The sequence below is a fragment of the Xyrauchen texanus genome, chromosome 18, assembly GCF_025860055.1.
Source record: "Xyrauchen texanus isolate HMW12.3.18 chromosome 18, RBS_HiC_50CHRs, whole genome shotgun sequence".
NCBI classification, from domain to species: Eukaryota; Metazoa; Chordata; class Actinopteri; order Cypriniformes; family Catostomidae; genus Xyrauchen; species Xyrauchen texanus.
The window spans coordinates 41,693,725-41,716,900 of NC_068293.1; the positions used below are offsets into that span (position 1 = coordinate 41,693,725).

The window sequence follows — 23,176 nt, forward strand, 5'->3', positions numbered from 1 at the left end:
CGCACTCAGATCCGCTCCAAAATAATCGGTCCATGATGTCCTGAACGAGGTGGTCTCGGACCGAATGCAATCCGAACCAACGGACCAAGAAGAAAATGCAGCCATGTAACAATTTTAGTCCCTGTTTCAGAACAAATCAAATGAGCTACAGGTCTGAAAATTCCCAAAAAACTGCATCCTATTAGAAAGGGAACCTTATAAGTGACAAATTTGAAATGTTTCACTTTGGCAACAGCTCTGTGCTCCATACATTAAGGCTCTACATGCAAAGCACATGGTTACTGCTAAATTTGATGTTAGCATGTTGCTAAGCTAATGATGTAATATGCTAATAAGCTGAATAATACATTGCACACACAAATATTGGTTAAGCGTTCCATTTTAATTGGAACTTAAATCGAATTGGAATTAAAAAAAATTGTAAGTGGAATAAAATTTTTACTAGATTGAACTAATTCAATACTAATTCCAGATTCAGTACTTTTTTCGTAATAGGTTTTGATTGAAATATAAATGTATACATAATCAACATTTCTCTCAGATTGTCCACCATTTCAGATGGTTCCCCCCCACTGAGCTCACCGAAATGCATTGGATTGCATTCTCTATAAAAGATACGTACAATGCTACATTTATAACAAACTTTTGCCGTGAACTTTAGGCAGCCATATCACCCTGCATCTCTTGCCTGGTTGCCCACTAAAGCCAAGCAGGGTTGAGCCTGGCCAGTACCTGGATGGGAGACCTCCTGGGGAAATCCAAGGTTGATGCTGGAAGTGGTATTAGGGAGGCCAGTAGGTCCTAATGCCCCAATATAGTGACGGGGACACTATACTGTAAAAAGGCACCATCCTTTGGATGAGATGTTAAACTGAGGTCCTGACTCTCTGTGGTCATTAAAAATCCCAGGAGACTTCTCGTAAGGAGTAGGGGTGTAACCCTGGTGTCCTGGCCAAATTCACCCCATTGGCCCCTATCTATCATGGCCTCGTATTAATCTCCATCCCTGAATTGGCTACATCACTCTACTCTCTCCTCCCCACCAATAGCTGGTGGGCGTTCTGGTGCACTATGGCTGCCGTCGCATCATCCATATGTTATGGAAAGTGCTTTGAGTGCCTAGAAAAGCGCTATATAAATGTAAGGAATTATTATTTGAAGTCGCCATGAAACAGAAGTTATGACCGACTGTCTTGTGATGAATTTCTGAGTGAAGTACAATACACTAAGCATAAAGAATAATGAACACTTGAGCGATATATTCTAGAAACCTCCATCTGCAGAAAAATATAAAAAAAGCTCCAACGAGTTTCCTTTCGTCAGGCTTCGGCATCAGCGTGTCTTATTTAGAAGTTATCATTCCTATGCCCTATTCCATACGAAGACAATTACCCTCCATTGTGAGAGATTCAGAAGGTTAGGTTGTAAAAATGTAAGCGATTGTTATCGTGAAATCTGTTTGGAATTGACCCTACAGCGTGGGTTGTGCTCCATTCGAAGTACCCTGCAAAGGCATGATCAGCACCAGTTAGAACACAGCCAGACACGCTAGGGGAGGGAGTGTTCTCGTTCCATAAAGCATTTGATTGGACGACAGTTTCTCAGGCACTTTGTGTCGTCATGACTGTGCCTTGGTCTGTCAAGCCGGAATAGAGAGACAGCTGGTTTTGAATGCTTGAATGCTAATTGTGTCAGCATTTGTAAGTACACTAGCATATTGATGACCTTAAAAGGAATAAATATAGACTAAAAGCAGCAATGGAGCCACTCGCTCTCTTGCAGTGCTCTCTCTCTCTTACTAAATTTGACCTCTCCTCTCTTTTAGGCAACAGTACGACTAGTGATAAACTACAGGAAAACACAGAAAACTATTCTCAGGGTGAGTCCACGGGTTCCTCTACGAGAACTGCTGCCCGCTATCTGCGAGAAATGTGAATTTGATGTGTACACCACAGTTTTATTGCGAAATGTCCATTCTGAAGACACTTTGGACCTGAGCAGCTCCCTCAATGACTATGGCCTTAGGGAAGTTTATGCAAAAGACACCAAAGGTCAGAACCCACTGAATGTTTGTACCAAGCACATTAAAATAACTCTTATTAAATCATGCATGACCGGTTTTCATAAGGTGACATTGAGATACTCTGTATTTCATATCTAAAGTGTTTATAATATATTGCAATCTTTATTTATTTTTTTAACACAGTTATTACCCCTGGAAGTCCTGGAAGTCTTCCACCATCTCCTACTCGCTCAGGTGAGTGACCTAAACATATAAAGTTTTCCATTTTTAAGGAGTAGCTCACCCAGTAATGAAATTAGTTTTTATTTACTCACCTTCACATTGTTCCAATCCTATGTGTTGTTGTTGTTGTTGTTGTTGTTTTCCTGTGGAACATCAAAGGAGAATTTTTTAAGAATTTGTATACATGTATGTATATAAGATTCTTCGAACATTCTCCTTTTGTCATTATTTAGGGTGAGTTGTTTGGTTTAACTATTCCTTTAAGCACCTTTATTCATTTTAAGCATGTCTAACTACAATACACATCCCTAACTGCATTAAACTACAGAAATAATTCATCGTGGAAAAGACAAAATACAGAAGGAGAAGGAAAATAAAGGACTGTTCGGCTTATTTAGAAAAGGAAGTAAGAAACTATCAGAACAGGTGAGTAATGGGATCTTATATGTCTCAAACAAAATATATTGTTCATTGTTTGTACATGATAATTAATGCATTAACTAATGTTAATAAATGAAACCTTATTGTAAAGTGTTACCATTATTTGTTTAAAAAAAGCAGTGATGCAATTTTGTTATAAAATATGATTAATATTTGAAAAACATTTGTTCAGCAAATCAAAGTCAGGTGGTGTAACGATTTATATTTATATATATATATATATATATATATATATATATACACCGTTCAGCCACAACATTAAAACCACCTGCCTAATATTGTGTAGGTCCCCCTCATGCCGCCAAAACAGCACCAAACTTAAAAATCCCTGGAGATCAGCAGTTACAGAAATACTCAAACCTGTCCATCTGGCACCAACAACCATCCATGCGATTATCTAATCAGTCAATCGTGTGGCATCAGTGCATAAAATCATGCATATCGGGTCAGGAGCTTCAGTTAATGTTCACATCAACCATCAGAATGGTGGAAATATGTGATCTCAGTGATTTAGAGCATGGCATGATTGTTGGTGGCAGATGAGCTGATTTGAGTATTTTTATACAGTATATATATATAAACTATAATAACATAAATTGAACTATGGGAATTATGTTGTGACTAAACAAAATCAAAATTAGATCAAAACTGTGTTATATTTTAGCATCTTCAAAGTAGTCACTCTTTACCTAGAATTTTCAGAAATGTACTCTTGACATTTTCTCAACCAACTTCTTGAGGAATCACCCTGGGATGATTTTTAAACAGTATTGAAGGAGTTCCCATCTATGTTGGGCACTTATTGGCTGCTTTTCTTAATTATTTGGTCCAAGTCATCCATTTCCAAAACATTTTTTTTTAAGTTTTATAATTCAAAACATTTATATGTTGGCACAATTATATTTTTGTCTACAAAAAATATTTTCGAACATTTACGCCTTCAGATCAAAAGATTTTTAAGATCATGAGAAACATTTCAGTGTTTCAAAATATTGACCGTAGTAGTATATATATATATATATATATATGTATGACCGGTCATATATGGATCTCATATTGAGAGTTGACAGCAACAGATTCCAAATGCAAATAGCACACTTGAAATGAACTCTGGACCTTTTATCTGCTCCTTATAAATGGGATATTGAGGGAATAACACACACCTGGCCATGGAACAGCTGAGCAGACAATTGTCCCATTACTTTTGGTCCCTTAAAAAGTGGGAGGCACATATACAAACTGTTGTAATTCCTACACCGTTCACCTGATTTGGATGTAAATACCCTCAAATTAAAGCTGAAAGTCTGCAGTTAAAGCACATCTTGTTCGTTTCATTTCAAATCCATTGTGGTGGTGTATAGAGCCAAAAAGATTAGAATTGTGTCGATGTCCCAATATTTATGGACCTGACTGTGTATATAATTTTGATATTTGTTCTTGCCAAATGGAGTAACCCTGAGAAAACTTTTTGATATCTGAGACTCAAATTATTTTGGTTAAAAAATAAAAAATAAACATTTCAAATTATGTTTGAAACCTTAATTGAGATTAAGGTATAAGTAATTTAATACCTTTTTGTTTTCTTTTTCTTTTTTTTTTGAAAATGCTAATGGCTAAATGTTTTTCAAAAATCTATGAAAACATCATGGACACAGAGATGACACTTCTACAAACTTGACACATGTTTTGAACTAGAGTTTTAAATATTTATCATGAACAACTATATTTGTCAATGACCCATATGTGCGATTGTGAATGAGATTAGAGCGATTCCAAAGGGAAGATTATCAGACTGATATGTCGTTATATGATTGCTATTGTGGTGCTTTTTGTCACTTTTGAAGCTTGACAGCCCTCGATAACATTGTATGAACAAGACTAGCTTCAACATTCTGCTAAACTTCTCCATTTTGTATTCCATGGAAGAAAGTAAATCAAACAGGTTTCGAATGACAAGGTTTGTTGAGTAAATGAAGACAGAATTTAAATTGTTTTTTTATCCATCCCTTTAAAGGTGAGGTCAAAGGCATGTGTGTTTATGTAACTTTGTAGACATTCTCTGAGCACCAGTGGTCATATTTGTTTTTTTGCAAATTGGCAAAGTCTTTACTTGCCTGTGATTGGGGTTGTGGCATTGGTTTGGAGTGTGCTGACTTGTGATTGGTTGTCTCTCTTTGAAGTCAACGACCGTGAGTGCACCAGCATCGCCAGTGCACAGAAGACAGAGGCCAGACAGTATGAGTTCTTTAAGTACTTATTCGCCGACGTACGATTCAAACACCATGCCCTCCGACACGCCAAAGAAGAGAAGAGCCCCGTTACCACCTTGCTTGATGTCACAGAGCATGCCGACGGACCTCAGTCATCACCAAGGCAACGCTCAAACCCCAGCACATCCTGATGGCAACCAGGTATGTCAACTGTTGGGCTATAGTTAATAATTACATTTGAACATACAGTGGGGTTCAAAATGTATAATGTGCATAAAGTGGGACTTTTAACTATAAATAAGGCCTAAATATGTTGGGTACTCTTATTTTGAAATGTCTGTGCTCCCAGCTGCTCACAAACACTCTTAAAATCTTTTATAATGTATTACAATAATACTAATAATTATAATAATGGACCCCTTTCACAGACTGTTATGATGCATTTCTGCCTTATTTAGCAGCGTAGCGTTTATGTCTAATTTTAAGCATTTAATGAAACCATTTCAAGCATTTAACCATAAGCCTTTAAATCAAAAGTATTTTAATGTCACGAGAAACAAATTCAGTCAACTTTTGACTGGTAATGTAAGTGGGTCTTTATTAAGAAACTCTTTCAATTGGTAAAAAAGAGGCCACACAAGCTATTATTTCATGACCGGAGTTCAAAGACCAAGACTGAATGTACATATAAACTGCACTCTGCAAATACAGCGATTGTTTAAACTTTGCTTTTACAGTATTTGTTTTGTTTCTGCGTAAACTCTTCGCTGGGTTGAGTCATTTCATCAACTTGTCATTAGGGAATGCAGTTACGTTTTCCACAGTCAAATATTTGGAATGATCTGTCATATTTATTGCTGTCCCCCTGCCTGCTTTCCAAAGCATACGGCCCCCTTGAGCCGCGGATCCTCGACAGAGTCGTCCTTCAAGAAGTCGTCCACCAAGCGGAAGGCCCCACTGCCCCCCGCCTTGACAAGCGTCGCCCCTCATGATGAAGTTACACAGGAAAAAGACTTGGCAGGTTAGTTTGAAGGCTCTGTATATATGTTACTCAGAACACTGCAAAATGTTCTTATGTTTACCAACCATATGTTTCATAGTTTTTCCTGGGTTAAAAATGTTGGCAGTTTTCATGCACGGTCATCCAAATCCGGTAAGATATTTACAACTATAGTTGCAACTGCCAAAGTTCCCTTCGAAATATCAGGGAAGACTTTTAAAATAGTGTTTTCCAGGCCTGGAAATATCAAGGAAATCTATATAAATGAATTTGTGAAGTGAGTATACATTTGTGTAAGGGGGTTAAGATGGGCAAGGAGGAGGCGAGAACCGGCTTGACAATATAAGAAAAGTTTAATGATAAACTTAAACATAAACACATACAGGGCAGCTGCCTGTAATTCTCTCTCTCTCGAACTGTCGTCACCGGCCGCCTTTATCAGTCGCGTGCCCCATCAGGATGATTGGGGACAGGGCGAGCATAATTTCAGCCCAGCTCCGCCCCTTTCCCTGGGGAGGGGCATGCCTTGTGCCCTGTCTGCCGGCTGGTCATCCCCGCCTTCCTCGACCTGGGAGGACACAGGAGGGGTAAAACAAAAACAACAACAAAAAAACGAAATAGGCGAGGGAAAAGGCCAACACAGAGCGAAGAGAGAGAGAGAGAGAGGAGAGAGAGAAGCAGCTCACTCACCGGTTCTCTGATGCGCCGTCATGTGGTCCCCGATCACTCCTCCACAATCTTAGGCAGACGACAGCTGCTCCTCCCCGGGCGGACTTGAGTCAAACATCTGACCCCCAGTGGACAGAATGCCCCTCCGTGTTTCCGGCGACCCGTGGGGACACTCCTTCACCCCTGGCAGCGGCCCTACCGTCTCTTCTAGTCTCTACTAGTCTCTTCCCTCCTCCCCTCAGGGACGGCGGTCTTCTCTAGACCCCTCTGCCTTTCTGGGGGACGGCAGGGCACTCTTCCACCCCTGGCATCCATCACTCCAGGTGGTCGGCGAGTTCCCCGCGTCCGGGCATTAGGGCTACTCCGTCACCCGGCGGATGACAGCGGTGCTCCCCTTGGTGGACGGCAGTGTCGAGGACTCTGCGATGGGCATCCCTCCTCCTTCCCAGGTTTCGGCACCAATGTAAGGGGGTTAAGATGGGCAAGGAGGAGGCGAGAACTGGCTTGACAATATAAATAAAGTTTAATGATAAACTTAAACAAAAACATAAACACATACAGGGCAGCTGCCTGTAATCTCTCTCTCTCTAACTATCGTCACCAGACGCCTTTATCCCTCACGCGCCCCGCCACCCTCCGCTCTACACTTTGTCTTGTTTTTGTCTGCTCTAAAATATTTGATTGGCTAAATATTGCCCTTTTATTGTAGAGTGAAATGCAAAGCCATAGTGATGTCTGATTTGTCAGTGAATCATTTTGGAGTCTTAATTATAAACTAATTATAAAATGAATTATAAACTAAACAAAAACATTTATTTATTGAAACAGTTCACAAATTATTCAAAATGGCTCTGAACCAAAATGGTTGTTTTTTGTTGTTATTGTTTTTTAATGCGTATCCATCCAGTAATTCCAAACACCTGTTAATATCTTGGAAAAGTCTCGGAAATTCATTGGACAAAAAGAATGGAACATAGGTAATAAAAAATAGTACATGAAGTATTGACTTCATCGTTCCCCTTATTAAATATTTAGTATGAATCTAAAACATTTCTGCCAAAATACAACCGTTACTACTGTAAAGCCACAGTTTATTTGAGCTAATAAATCACATTGTGATATAATGTCCATTTCATCATGCATTACACATATTAAACCAATTGACGTGGGTGGTGAAAATGTTAAGAGCGTAATTTAGAGGATTTTGTATCTGTTGAGCAAGAAAGAGCTTGAATGACCACAGCAGCTGTACTTTGAACAGGATGTAAACACAGTGGGAGGTGTACTGGAGGTGGGCATTTGGGGGCAGCGTAAAGGCACCAGTGTGTGTTGACTGTCACTTTTTGTATGTTTTGTCACCGCCTAGTGGTTGAACAGATACAACACTTGTTTGATTTGCTCTTCCAAGAGAGCAAAGTACTTTCAGTCTCCAGGTAAAAGGTCACCCAGATTGTAACCCACAACTTAGACTCTGAATTGGAACTTCACTCTGCAGTGAAACAGATTAGATGTAGACTACCTACCTACCTAGGCAGCTTTTAGAGGTATGAAGATTGTTCCAAAAGGTAGGCGGTATTTTTATGGTGCCTTGTAAAATCCCTCGTGTTGGCCAAATACTACGGCAGCATCACCCGGATCTTTCACAGAGAAGGAAATCCTAGAATACATTGCGATGGCTTCAGTGGAAAAAATAGATTCAAGAAGACTGACAAATTAAGATACATTTTGATAATAAATAAACCTATTTCATTCAGTGCTAAAAAGTAGCAATATAAAATATTTAAATGTAATTAAAAACATAAATGGACTAAAATGTCGTTAGCTAAGCAGCATGATAATGGAAAACTCACATATTGAAATCAATTGTGGTTCGAGTCCCCCTTGTGCTTCACGTGAGGGACACTGTTTGTGTAGAGCGCTGCAAATCAATCGGTTATGAGGTTCCATGATGGTTAGGATGATGCACAAACAGCCATTCACACGAACATATAATTCCACTACAAAAAGTCTTGACACTGTCTTAAAAAACCTGCCGGTCCTCCATTAGACTGTTGTGAGAGGTGTCCGTCTAGTGCATGTTTACATAAAAATAATTAAAACCATGTACGGATGCAAAACCACGTTTGGGGTGAAGAGCGCTTAAGAAGGCAGCTGCCTATGTTGGCAATAGGTATCTAGGCAGCTCACTAGGTTTTAGTACAGAGCTGAAGTCTGCTTGAGTTTGGTGGTGACTGGGCTGGTGAGAATTTACTGGATGTAAGACTGTGGTTTTAAATGTTTGCAGCTGAATTAATTAGACTGTTACTCACACACATACAGGCACATGGTTGCAAATGGGCCACATCCATGGGGTGTGGGCGTGTGTGTGTGAGAATGTGTTTCTCCAGGGTGTAAACAGAGCTTTGATATTTCATCAGATGTGTTATGAGAGCAGACGTGATTGCAAAAGCTTTCACCCTGAATTCTTGCTCCCTAATGATCAGAATCATAAGGCATTTAACTATTCTATGTCTAAGATCATGTCCGCTTAACAATTTTATACCAGCTATCTCAGCATAATATCCAGAGACAACTTAACGTAAACCATTCATGTTGTTTTACACAAAAAGTGTATCTCTGTGGCGCTCAGTTTGTTTAAGCATTCCGTTCAGCCCGGCAAAGCAACCAATGCCATGACTTTGGGGCGGCACTATCTGTTTGTCTGACCAATGCGAGTCGGGGTGAGTATACAGGAATTCTGTTCCATTGCAATTCCATTTGGTGATGCTCCGACTATTTCTGTGTGTGATTCTAGGTCTTTTGAGTCTTTTAGTCAATTTAGCATGCCCATTTCCCAATGTTCTTTTAAGTCCTCGTGGTCACGTAGTGATTCGCCTCAACCCGGGTGGCGGAGGACAAATCCCAGCTTCCTCCACGTCTGAGACCGTCAACCCATGCATCTTATCACGTGAGCGCGTCGCCACGGAGACATAACGCGTGTGGAGGATTTACGGCATCCACTGCGGCATCCATGCTCGACTCACCACGCGCCCCACCGAGAAAGATCCACATTATAGTGACCAGGAGGACGTTATCCCATGTGACTCTATCCTCCCTAGCAACCGGGCCAATTTGGTTGCTTAGGAGGCCTGGCTGGTGTCATTCAGCATGCCCTAACAAACTAGCAAACTCCAGGGGTGGTAGCCAGCATCTTTTACCACTGAGCTACCCAGGCCCCCATAGAAGAGTCTCATTGAAACCGAGTCATTCGTTCATGATTTAGACTGCACTGATAATGCTGTGTGTTTGCTGGTGCATGTAACCAGCGAAGATGACACAAAGTACAGATGTAATGTTGATTAATTGTCTTTGTATTATCTCACAATGGCTAGTGTTAATTTCTGATCATGTTTACTTTAGACTGCAAACTCAAAACTCAAACAAATAATGTCTTTTGATGCTACAGATTCAATATTAGTACATCACCAACACTGGATTGTGATCCAGGAAACGGAGTGTTTATGAGAGTATTTTATTACAATGTTCCATTAAAAAAAAGTTTAACTGAACCAAACATCATGAAAATCATTCAGTCTCAGTTTCTTTTATTTATTTATATTTTACGGAACCTGTTCTGAGTAAGAACTGATATTGGATTCTCCAACTCTTGTGCATTGACGTTGCCTGTGAACAATACCGCCACTCACTATAAGCATGCTACGCAGTCTGCGTAGGGCACCAACTCGCTAGGGGGGCACCATCTTCTAGGAGGGCACCAGAAAGTCCACCGGCTGCACTTACTCTTACATTATAAGTTATTCAAGGACCCGAAAGCAGTTGCGGAACAAAGATGATCCCTTCACGCTCATATCACGCAAACCATGCTTTATGGTTGGGATGGTGTTCTTCGGCTTGCAAGCCTCACCCGTTTTTCTCCAAACATAACGATGGACATTATGGCCAAACTGTTCAAATTTTGTTTCGTCAGACCAGAGGACATTTCTTCAGTGGCATTTTCCTTGCCGAGTAGCCTTACAGGTTATGTCGATATAGGACTCGTTTTACTGTGGATATAGATACTTGTCAACCTGTTTCCTCCAGCATCTTCACAAGGTCCTTTAGTGTTGTTAGGGGATTGATTTGCACTTTTCGCTCCAAACTATGTTCAATTTTGAGAGACGGAATGCACGTCCTTCCTGAGAAGTATGAAGGCTGTGTGGTCTTGTGGTGTTTATACTTGTGTACTATTGTTTGTATTGTATTGGCATTTGGAAATTTCTCCCAAGGATGAACCAGACTTGTGGAGTTCCACAGTTCTTTTCAGAGGTCTTGGCTGTTTTATTTAGATTTTCACATGATGTCAAGCAAAGAGGCATTGATTTTGATTTAAGGTAGGCCTTAAAATACATCTACTGGTACACCTCCAATTGACTCAAATTAGGCAATTAGCCTGTCAGAAGCTAATTGGCTAATTGCCTAAAGGCTTGACATCATTTTCAATTTTCCAAGCTGCTTAAAGGCACAGTTAACTTAGTGTATGTAAACTTCTGACCCACTGGAATTGTGATATAGTCAATTAAAGAAGCCCTATTATGCTTTTGGGGATTTTACCTTTTCTTTACCTTTAGCTTTGTTTGTTGTCCAGCCATTACTTCCATGAGCTATGCATAATTCCTGCATAAGGGCTACTTCGGTTATGGTAAGGGCCGTTACATTTCCGACACGTGCTCTAAGCGGTTGACCAATCACAACAGATTGGGCCAGCTGACCAATCATAGCAGACTGGGCTTTTCAGAAAGGGAAGCTTTAAAGAGACAGGAGCTACAACAGATTGTTTCAGACAGAGGGTGAAAAGGGTGCTGCATCAATGTACAGTATGAGGAAAAATGTTTTTTTTTTTTTTTTTACATTAAAGCATGTAAACCTGTTCTACTAGACCCCCAAAATAACATTATGAACCTATAAAGGTGAAACAATCTGTCTGTAAAGAATTGTTGGAAAAATTACTTGTGTCATGCCAAAACTATAGTTTGCTTATCTATCTATCTATCTATCTATCTATCTATCTATCTATCTATCTATCTATCTATCTATCTATCTATCTGTCTGTCTGTCTGTCTGTCTGTCTGTCTGTCTGTCTGTCTGTCTGTATATACTGTGTATATCTATCTATCTGTCTGTCTGTCTGTCTGTCTGTCTGTCTGTCTGTCTTTCCATCTATTTGTCTGGTTGTCTGTCTATCTAACTGTCTATCTATTTATGTGTTTATTTGTCTGTCAGTCTCTCTCTTTTTCTCAATCTCTCTCTCTTTCTCTCTCTTTTGAATTTAAAGGGACTTGAGGATTTGAGTTTGTATGAAGTAGAGAGCAAGTTATTGTTGTGTAAAAGTGTTAAATAAATAATTATTAAAGGGGAGAGCCGATACAGTGTGGAGAGAAAAATTGGGTGTTTACAATTAAATAAAACCAGTCTGGAGAATCTTATACAAACCACCTTTATCAAAATCAACAAGTGACATTCAGTGGAGAATTGTACACAGTTCAGTTGCTGTTAATGTAAGAAATCCAAGTGTATCCAATGTGTGCCCCATTTGTGGGATAAGAGAAACCATTTTTCATTGTTTTGAGGGTTTGAGGTTGTGACTTTTTTATGGTTCTGAGGGACTTTTTTGAAAAGTCTGTTGAGGTTTTTTTCCTCTTAAGATTATTATTTTTATTTTTTTGTTCTCGATATAAGGCATCTCATAGATCAAAAAGCCGTTTGGTAAGCAGAAATGTTCCATGTACTTAAGTAGGAAAAATAAAATAGAGGGGAGAAATGGACAAAGTGTGGTGGCAGTGTTTAAAAACCTGGTGAAAGGAAGAGTTCTGATTGAGATATATATATATATATATATATTTTTTTTTTTTTGATAGAGGATTATGAAAGCTTTTTATTTAATTGGAGCTATAATGAAATTGTATGTGTACTTTTTTCTCCCCTTTATTTGTTATGTATCTGTTAAGGTGTTGTGTAATGATTTGCTCTGTTTGGATTGTATGAAATGATAAAATCATTTTAAATTCAAATTCTCTCTCTCTCTCTCTCTCTCTCTCTCTCTCTCAGCTAGCCTGCTTTGATCTTTTGTGTGTAAATATCTAGTTTTCCTTTTTGTTTTCGTGTCCACACCATTGCCATAAGCTCAAAATAATTTGTCTTAACGAACCGCTTGCGCTCAGTTTCACTAGTCCTTGTACACAACATTAAACGAATCGGCTAGAATTTGGAGCAGCACTGTGATCTCGGTTGGAGTGAGTGTGCCGTGGGAATTACTGCAAAGAAAAACACACATACACAGTATGATTTTATCTGCTTGTATCATTAGTTCTGACAGCAGAGCCTCATTTATCTCAGTAATAGCATGACTCTCTTCCTGCAGACTCACCAGAAGGGGGCGCGTGAGAATCTCTGCATGTTGTTCTGCAACTTATCTTCTCCTCTGCTGCTCGCTCCCCCCCTCTCTCTCTCTCTCTCGCTCAATTTCAATTCAGTATTTTTCAATTGCTTTATTGCCATGATTGTATGTAACCGTGTTGCCAAAGCACAAGTTTTAATCAAATCAAACAGAGCAGAAACATGTGTATAACATTAATCAACAGATTTAAACTGTGTGGATATATAAAAAAGAGTAATTAACAAACAAATAATCAAATGCATTGTATATAAATATTTTAAATATCATGTAACTGATACACAGTAATATGCAGTATATATAATGAAATAATAAATAATCTCAGAGTTCGTTCTCTCAGGTTATGGCAGAGTGTGACATATTTAGCAGCTGTAGTGGCATGTGCTCTTTCTCCTAATATGATTTCTGGTTTTTAAATCTCGCCTTAAGACCCATCTATTTAGGCAGGCTTTTATGTGATTGCCTTTATGCTTGTATTCAGTCTGTAATAATGATTGTTTTTTGTTTAATGTTGATTGTTTTATTGTAAGGTGTCCTTGAGTGTTACGTAAGGCACCTATAAATAAAATATATAATAATAATAATAATTTGAATTTGTTCAGTTTCAGGCAGTTCACATATTTCAGGGATAGATTCAGTGCATTTTGTGAAGAATGTGTTTCTAATTAATTTATATTTTCCACAGTGGAGGAGAAAGTGCATCTCACTTTTAACCTCTCCATTCTGGCAGTGAACACATGTCCTGTTTTGTTCTGGGTCAGGTAGGACAGTTGCTGCGTGAGTCTGTGGCTCACACCTCCTTTTTATTTTAATGATTGTTTCATTATGATCATTTAGAGTCAGGTTTAGTTTGAGTTATATTGGATTCTAGTTTTTGTTTTCTTCCTTAAACAACCTCAGTTCATCTTTCAGCTACTGTGGTGTCAGTGTCATAGAGTTTATTCTCTCTGAACTCCGTGATCTCCATTTCGAGCATTGGGAGACACTACAGAAACTGTAGTCCGGCACTGGCCTGAGGGAGAAGGACTGTGGCCTGTGAGTGCAACTGTTGTTCTGGTGATGCTGTGATATCAGGGTAACAGAGAGCAGCTTTCTCTCTGTTTTCTAATGTTTTGAGTTCAGCTAAATCTGATTACATTTTTTCAAGACTTGTTTCAGATCCCTGAGTTATTACAGTGCCGGTGTTATACAAGTTTATGTTGAAGTTAGGAGTAGTGCCCATGTAGAGCTGCCATTTTTAGCTCTGCATTAGCTGAACACAGGGCTTTGTGCCAAGCATTTGGACAGTCAGTGTAGAAAAGAAAATTAGTAATGACCTGTTTGCCATTAACAATAATAAAGTCTGCTCTTAGAATTTCTGGTCATTCCCTCAGAATCTTGGATTTGAATTTCTCCCTGGCTATTATTTGTGATATCAAGGTAACAGAGAGCAAGGTTGCTAAGCTCTTTGTTGTTGTTAGCCATTTTAAGATGAGATTTAGCTTCCAAAAAAGTGTATAATGTATTTAATATGTATCATTTGTTTGGAAACACATAAAGTGGCTTTAGAAGGCAATATATTGCTAATATATTGGCCTACAAATCACAGCAATGCATTTTGCAATTGATTTCGTCAATCTGTCGACTTTATAAGCGTTTTTCTAAGGATGCGTCTATGTACATATGTTTCCGACGAACGCTTTCAGTCTGCTGTCAGTGTGGTTTCCTGCACGGCTGGATATGCGCTTACTGCCCTTTGCTGAAAACATGAAGGTGGTACTTCAGGTGTGATTTTCTGCGATTCTGGGAATATTATTATTAACGTCCAGGAGCATTATTTATTGCGAAAACATTTGACATGTTTTTTTATAAATGAATCGCACCGAATTAACGTGTTACATCAACAGCCCTAATCAATAGGTAAATGAGCTACCCAGAGAATGTGTACTGACAGCACTGACAAAAATCAGTTGTTTTGTTTAGATGTGATGGCAAGTTTTCTATGGAGTGACAGAGAGAGAGAGAGAGAGAGAGAGAGAGAGAGAGAGAGAGAAGATGGAGAGGTTGGGAGAGTTTTTTGGCATGTAAGTGCTTTCTAATCAGGGCTTGTAATCTGCAGGCAAACTTTTCTCATTGTTATTTCTCATAACTATACAAAGACCCAGGAGGTATCCTTCACTCGGTTTGCTGTCAATGCTTTTTCAACTTTTGCGCAATTGTATTGTGTGTCTGATCTCACAAGACATTCCCCAATGCAATATCTAATGTGCAGGGTTGAGACTGATTTCTTTTGTAGCAAGCTCAAAGTTTGAAATGTCTTGTAAGAGTTTGCTTTGAATAAGCAAAAACAAAAAGTTTTAGACTTTAGCACTATATGCATATAGCTCGACCTCCCATACAAAGCTAGATTGTTTGGAAAATGCAGTGTAGACAGCGGCATTTGTCTTAAGATGGTTATTTTATAAATTCTGCTTTTAGTGTTTCATTAGCAAATATCAATTTTAGATTTCAGCATTCCATTTACAATTGAATAGTAGAAGAATAAGGAGTTCTGCAACAGATGGTATGGGCCCCCACAGAGCCCGTATCTCAAAACCATTGAGGCAGGCTGGGATTACATGAAGAGACTGAAGCAACTGAGGCTAATATATAGAAATAGCCTAATAAATAGAAGAACTGTGGCAAGTTATCCAAGCAGCTTGGAACATCATATCTGCCAACAACCAAGAAAATGGTGTACCAGGTGTACTTTGGAAGAAAAAAGTTGTAGCTCACTTAAACTGCTTCAAACAGTTGCTATTCTTTAATATTTTTCAGATTCAGTGCCATAAACTTTGCAAGCTTTGGCAAATCGAATAAAATGTTTTTGACTAGCTCTTCCGAGGTGCTCATTGTAGCAGTCTGCTAACTTTTAAACAAAACTGATAAAAAAACCTGCACACCTGTCTCACAAGAGATGCCTTAAGCACGCCAGCCAGTCTTAATGGATTGTTTTTGCCATTTTAGCTGCAATATGTGTCATACTTGCAGTCAATTGGGAGGCTGTGGCTCAGTTGGTAGAGCGGGTCAGCCATTAATCACATGGTTGGCGGTTCGAATCCCGGCCCACATGACTCCACATGCCGAAGTGTCCTTGGGCAAGACAATGAACACTGAAGTTGCTCCTTGCATGGCGGCTCTGTGTGAATGAGTCATAGTGTAAAGCGATTTGAATACCGTTAAGGTTAAAAAGACGCTATATAAGTGCAGACCATTTACCATTTAATATTCAATTGTCTGTGGGCATTCCATTATTCCACTAATCTTAATAGACTATTAAAGGAGCTCATCCCACAGTCGTGTTTCTCTGAATCTCAAAAACATGTTGAATACATTGATTTTCAGCTCACCACTCAAGCTCATCCTCTAGAAGAAAAGCATCTAGATATTCACAGACTTTTAGGGCAAAGATGATAATTTCTAGCGTTTTATTTGATCACCTCACAATTTCTGCCTCTATCTTTTTTTTTGTGGTTCATGGATTTTGAGCGCAGCCCCGTGACCAGCCTGCAATGTAGGGGGAACATTACCTCAACGCTGAAAGCGCATTCATGGCCATGCGTTGAAGTTTGAGCGCTTACGATTTTGTAATAGCAAAGTATAAATAAGACCAATTGTACTACTTGTAGGCCTAATACATTTACTCATTGTGCATGTTTTTTTTTTTTTTACTGTTATTCTCTAAATAGGCATAAAAAAAGGACATTTGAGCATTTTCAGCTCAATTTGAAGGAAGCACATATTGAAAGCAGTTATTTTCTGGGGGGCTAGAGGAACGCAGAAGTTCCACCATCGAGCATTTGTTTCTAAACAGGAACCTCATCTTGAAATACTCCAGCATCAATGTTTTACATATTTGGATGATGTCTGTACAATTCTGCTTGAAACGATCACAGACTTACATCAGAGCAAAGCTTGTATGAATATATGGCGTACAGCAACAAATCAAATATAATTAAATCAAATCTTGAATAGATGCAGGAAATTCCTGCATTATTAATGTGCCACATGAGCACTGCAATACACACTCTTCACAGAAAGAGACAGAAAAGAAACCTAGAGTAATATAAACAGTATAAAGAGAAAAACTCAACAAGAAGGATTGAGAGTTGATCAGAAAGACAAAGAGAGAGAAACTACAGAAGGCCACAGAATCTAAATGTCCAACTATGCTAGAGATGCAGAGAGAGAGAGATAAAGAGATCACAGAGACAGCTCTCTGAATATTTCTTCATTGCGATGGTCCCCAGTGGTGGTGATTGAAGAACTGAATGTGGCGAGAGAAACAAGACGTCTTAATTAACAGCGCTCTCTATGAGTAGCAGAGAAATGATACCAATACTGAAGTTACTCAATATCTCTCTTATATCTATGTAAAGAGATTGGGCAGCAATTAATGCTGATGTTGTAACTCCAGAGCTTAGAGACAGCGATGAACTAGTATAGAAAGAATAACCAAGTTTCTGAACAGCCAATAGACTAATGAACCAGAAGGACTAATGATAAGAGTAAAATGTGGTAAAGTCTGTCACAGCTTGTGTTGTTTGTGTCTGTGTGCAGCACCTGCAACTCTGCAGATCCTTCTGAAGAATCCAAACGTTAGAAACTAGCACCTCAAGCTAATTTTAAACAAGATCCCTGATCATCTCAGTCTGAGTGGCACGATTATTATTATTATTGAAGGATGTGACCGTTAAAAAACATATTGTACTTTACTGCAAATCCATAGCTAGCATAGAAGGCATTTACATTGAGGTCTTAAAGGTACAGCAGCAAAAACAACCTGTTTAATTTTAGGGGTCAGAGAGAGTGTGAAAATAGCAAAATTATGACTGAAAATTGCATAATTACTTTTGCACAAAATTCTTGGTCCATAAGGGGTAAAAGTGTGACATTATCCCTTTTGAAGAGATTGTATGAAAACTGTGGCGGAGCTAGGTGGTGGCCAGTTGTGGCCGTGGCCACCATGGACCGAAGCCTGGCCACCCCATTGGCCACCCCACTCGCAATTGCAGTTTTAGTAATTTTTTTGCCGCAATTTAGTTCTTTAGAGGTGAAATCATCTCAGTACAAATGTACAAACTTAACATGTGTGGACCAAGGTTGCCGCACCTCTCCGTCCATGGACCGAATCCTGGCCACCCCATTGGCCACCCCACTCGCAATTGCAGGTTTAGTAATTTTTTTGGTCATTTTTTGGCACAATTTAGTTCTTTAGAGGTGAAATCATCTCAGTACAAATGTACAAACTTAACATATGTGCACACCAAGGTTGCCGCAACTCTCCGTCCTGGGTGTCAACCCCCCACCCCTCCAATAAAAATGCTACCCGAACATTTCTCTGCCACCACAGACTGATCGCTTGTCCCTGCCTGGCCATCCCTTTGAAAAACTCCTGGCTCCACCCCTGTATGACAACTTCACAAACACACTAGAGTAAAGATATACTCATCTGCCCTTTTCTATTTGTCCTCAATGATTTTAATTCTTGATTGCAGAAACTGTGCTGGCGTCTCCACTGGAGGAGATCAAAGAAGAGGTCTCCATGAAAACAGAGTGTCAGGCATGCCCTTTAGAAGAAGAGCACCTGGAAGATGACAGCAGCTTGAATCTGTCCGCTGACATCTCTCTGGACTCAGGCCAAGCTGGGACCTTGCAAGACTCTGAGAGTGTAGAAAGTGTATCACCACTTGGGACGGCCAGAGAAAATCCATCAAGCAACCTGTCCGTAGATAGAGCGTATGTAGGAGTTTATTGTTTGAGGTGTTGGTTATACAGTGGGGACCATAGGTTTTTTCATTTTTCTCAGTTTAAAATGTATTTGAATAATTGAATTAGTTACATGTAATGTTCTAACTAGTTTTTAAACGTTACATTGTTTTACTCTTGACAGAGTTGATGAGAGCACAGTGAATGGAGAGTTAAAATCAGACCAGGCCGGAAGAATCCAATCGGAAGAGATCGGTAAGTCTAGTCAAGTCCTCCTGTGTGGCTTAAATAACGCAATTGAAAATCATGTCTTAAAAATTGTTGTCTGTAGGCCCCATTGAGCAAGCCAAAGGCGACTGTGACAAGGAGCATAAAACTTCATAATATGTTACCGGGGAGTTAATGGGGAAAAAAACCAGGGGCCTCAATTAGATTGCATCCTAAATTCCATGGATTTGATGCCACGTTGAAAGCGAGGAACAAATCTGGATTTATAAAGGCAGAAACTGACGTGAAGATGTTTTTATGCGTACGTGAACTGACAAGCGTGCTTAAGAATGTTTCTTGTGCTTATGCTCAGGTGTGCCAGTGGACTCTGACTTGATTATTAAATGTAGTTTTTTTAATTTGTGATGCAAATACGAATCGGTTACTGACTGAATTTATTAATAAATGAGTGAACATGTTTACGTGGACAAGAATAATCTGATATGAGTGAGAAAGTGGCCTTATTTAGATTTTGAATGCCAAGGGTTCGCAATGGGGGTGTTCAAAGGATGCCAGTGGGCGCTGAGAGCAAATTAGTAGAATGGGGGGCATTAGGTTACAAATGGGGGGGAGTTTACCAGTCATAATAATCAAATCTATCGTTAAGCTGCTCTTTGCATTAAAACGTTTATCTTGACTTGGGGTTTATCAGTTGGTTCTCATTTATACGGGTTGGTACGCATTTGTATCATGGTTCAGCTGATTTTTAAATCTAGCGACACATCTGTAGTATCTGGTTTAGCGGCGTCAAGTACACCTGTATGGCTCTGTAGATAAATACGGCTCAATGGACAGAGCAGCGCGAGCGCAAAGCTTTTAAACTCAGAGCTTTGGGAGAATCAGTGAGAAGCAAGGCAAGGTTTTATAGAAATCTTGTAACATCTAACCACGGTAGTGAAGAAGATCCATGCTTCCATGTGTTTAATATGGTCTTGTTACAAATACCACTGTTAAAACTATAAAAATAAATAATTAATGAATAAATACACATTTTCAAAAAGGGAAATGTAAAATATATTAACAGCTGGGGTAAGGGAATGAAGTAGGGGGCATTCATCAAAATAAGGTTGAGAACCACTGATGTCGGTGTACATAATGTAAATATATTGTTTTGGATATCCGCTGTACCAGAATATTTATTTAGCCCTTCCTGCATGTTTCCATAATAAATTAATTCTGAGACCAAGGTAATAGGCTAGTGTAATACATGGTATGTAGCCTAATATGTACAGCACCGTTTTTTTGGAGCGAGGAGGAGTGAATACAGTTAAATATATAGGGGCGGCTGTGGCTCAGGTGGTAGAGTGGGTCGGCTGCTAATCGCATGATTAGCGGTTTGATTCCCGGCCCACATGACTCCACATGCCGAAGTGTCCTTTGGCAAGACACTGAACCCCAAGTTGCTCCGAATGGCAGGCTAGTGCCTTGCATGGCAGCTCTGCCACCATTGGTGTGTGAATGTGTGTGTGTGAATGGGTGATTGGGACAAAGTGTAAAGCGCTTTGCTAACCTCTAAGGTTAAAAAAAGTGCTATATAAGTGCAGACCATTTACCATTTAAATATAGCTAAATAAATATACAGATGGTTAAAAAGCACAGCCACAGTCTCCTATATAAAATGTGCCTTCATTTTTTTTATAAATCAATCCTTTACCCTCTTGTCTGCTGTTGTTGTGGATAAATAGCCTGTAGTTACGCCACTGCAACCCAATAGGAAATCATTGTGCAATGTGTTATAGCTATTTTTATGAAAAATCTATTAAATGTAAAATTATAACTCTAGTGTCAAAAAGAAAGGCTTCAATTGCTTTGTTTTCGCTTTCTGTAGAGCCCCTGAAAGAGAAGACCGAAAAGGTGACTCCATCTTCTCAAATTGGCCCTGTTTTAAAGGAGGTTTCAGTGAGTGACACAGAGACGGATTCATCTTTGTTTAACATGCCTCAAACGTCAGAATGCGGCATTCAGACATTGTACACACACACAGACTTACACGCTCAGTGCTTTGATTCCAACACGGTTGCTTTGCAAGCAGTTCCCAAGTCTTCCCCTAAGCCAAGCCGTTCAGCTCACTTTGAAGAACTGACACAGAACACCGACCGTAGTTCAGTCAGCTTTGCTCAAACCAAGACGCAAATGCAGACAGAACCCGAGACTCTCCCTACTGAACCATTGCCTAGCTTTTGCAATGAACCCCCCATGATGCCTTCCTCACCCTCAACGGGGCTAAAGAGGGACATGGCCACTTCCACAGAAGAGCTGCTTGTTCCTCAATCCCAAACACCTACAGTTCAAACTTCAAAGTGTCCAGCATCGACACCAACTTCCCCTAAATCAGATAACATACTGTATTTTGCAGACACAGAGCCTAAACCCAAACCATCCAAAGAACTGACCCGTGAATACATCCCCAAAGTGGGCATGACCTCCTACACCATCGTCCCTCAGAAGGCTCTAGAAAAGCTACGTTCTTTTGAGGTTGAACTAACTCTGGAGCCACGCGATGATGGGAGTGTCAAGAACCTGGACGCAAAAATCGTTCAAGCTCAAACTACAAACATCTCACCTCCACCAGGCCAACTTCCCTTGTTCACCAATGGAATTATCGCTCTTAATGGCCATAAGAATGCCTCCATAAAAGCCACTGAGCTTTCGCCGACGATTCCACCTGTTTCACCAACAGCCAGTATTTCTTCACCCTCGTCCCCATTCGGTGAAGGAAACGAGTCCTTCATCAAGGAGAAGGTTCCACCTGCAACAAGACCCAAACCAGCTTCATTCCGCTTGCCACAGCACAAACGAACACCCGGGGATTATGTCATCTCTGCAGCTGTACGTAGATCGAGTGTTGGCAGCACATGTAGCAGCAGCAGCACCTGTAGCAGTCCTGCAGCTAGACCAAAGGAAGCTGCAAGCAGTCTGCAGTCAGATGCTTCCCTTAGGACTGTGCCTCCACTGCCAGTAGTACAGTGGGACAGAGAAGAGCAACATGCCGAACTAAGTGATGTTCCTCTGCCCGAGGTCCAACCGAAACCTCAACCCATTTTGAAAGATGTCGAGGCTTCAAGTTATGTTCCTCTACCCGAGGTCCAACCGAAACCTGAACCCATTTTGAAAGATGTCGAGGCTTCAAGTGATGTTCCTCTACCTGAGGTCCAACCGAAACCTGAACCCATTTTGAAAGATGTCGAGGCTTCAAGTGATGTTCCTATGCCCGAGGTCCAACCGAAACCTCAACCCATTTTGAAAGATGTCGAGGCTTCAAGTGATGTTCCTCTACCTGAGGTCCAACCGAAACCTCAACCCATTTCTAAAGTCGTTGAGGCTTCAAAATTTCCACCATCCTCTCTTCTCTCTCGGCAAAAGAGTCTTCCCACGAATCCCAGGCCTTCTTTGAGTCTGGAGAAGTTGAGAAGATTTGCGGCACCCAAACCGTTTTCCCCCACATCACCTTCTCGTTTTGCCCAAGCTGTGTCGTCGGCTGTGAAGAGGTCCCAGTCTCTTACCCATCGTCCTTTGGGGCAATCACCACGCAAGCTGCCTGTTTATCCTCTCTCAGCACAAAGCTCCATTAGAGAGTCCCCCGAACCTCCAACAAGTTCTGTGAGTACAACCTGGTTAAACGTTTGTAATGGCTTTTTTTTACAAAATCATCACCTTTTTATCAAACCAATTTACAGGGTGTATCTCTCAAACATGTCCAGGTCACATTTTACCCTAAAGGTTTGTACATTATGTCAGTTTTTTGGTTAAAGGAATGTTCCGGGTTAAAGAATAGTTAAGTTGTCAATTGCATTTATGGTATAATTTTGATTACCTCTAAAGATTTATTTCTACTCAACCTTCATAATTTATATTTAAATTTTTTAGGCAAAATTGCAGTTACAATTTTGGCAATTGCATGGCCCCATTCGCTTCATTTTGAAGTGCCTTACTGTTATTGCAAGTTTTGCTTTTTTAAACAAAGAGTCAAAATATTGTTTTTAAGAAATCAACATTAAGTGAGCTTAACATGTATTGAACACGGAACATTCCATTAATCTCATGAAACCTGTTTATAACATGTCCCGGTCATATTTCACTAAGAAATAAGATATACTTTGCCTTTTTTTAACGGCCATTTTCTGTACATTTACGAGTGAAAATTACACCAGTGTACGTGACATCTGGCAACCGATGAAAATATAACA

At 39.9% G+C, this 23,176-nt stretch overlaps 1 protein-coding gene across 4 annotated transcripts in view; it reads left to right on the forward strand.

Moving 5' to 3' along the window:
* LOC127659352 (cordon-bleu protein-like 1) overlaps nucleotides 1–23,176 on the forward strand; it is an 85,329-nt gene that overhangs the window by 57,131 nt on the left and 5,022 nt on the right. For 3 of the 4 annotated variants that reach the window (XM_052149131.1, XM_052149133.1, XM_052149134.1), the window contains 8 exons: nucleotides 1,826–2,051; nucleotides 2,207–2,257; nucleotides 2,574–2,671; nucleotides 4,867–5,097; nucleotides 5,779–5,917; nucleotides 18,512–18,752; nucleotides 18,907–18,977; nucleotides 20,818–22,589. In XM_052149131.1, the coding sequence (XP_052005091.1) occupies nucleotides 1,826–2,051; nucleotides 2,207–2,257; nucleotides 2,574–2,671; nucleotides 4,867–5,097; nucleotides 5,779–5,917; nucleotides 18,512–18,752; nucleotides 18,907–18,977; nucleotides 20,818–22,589 (2,829 nt within the window). The remainder of the gene's footprint in view (nucleotides 1–1,825; nucleotides 2,052–2,206; nucleotides 2,258–2,573; nucleotides 2,672–4,866; nucleotides 5,098–5,778; nucleotides 5,918–18,511; nucleotides 18,753–18,906; nucleotides 18,978–20,817; nucleotides 22,590–23,176) is intronic. The other variant, XM_052149132.1, reaches the window with a different exon arrangement.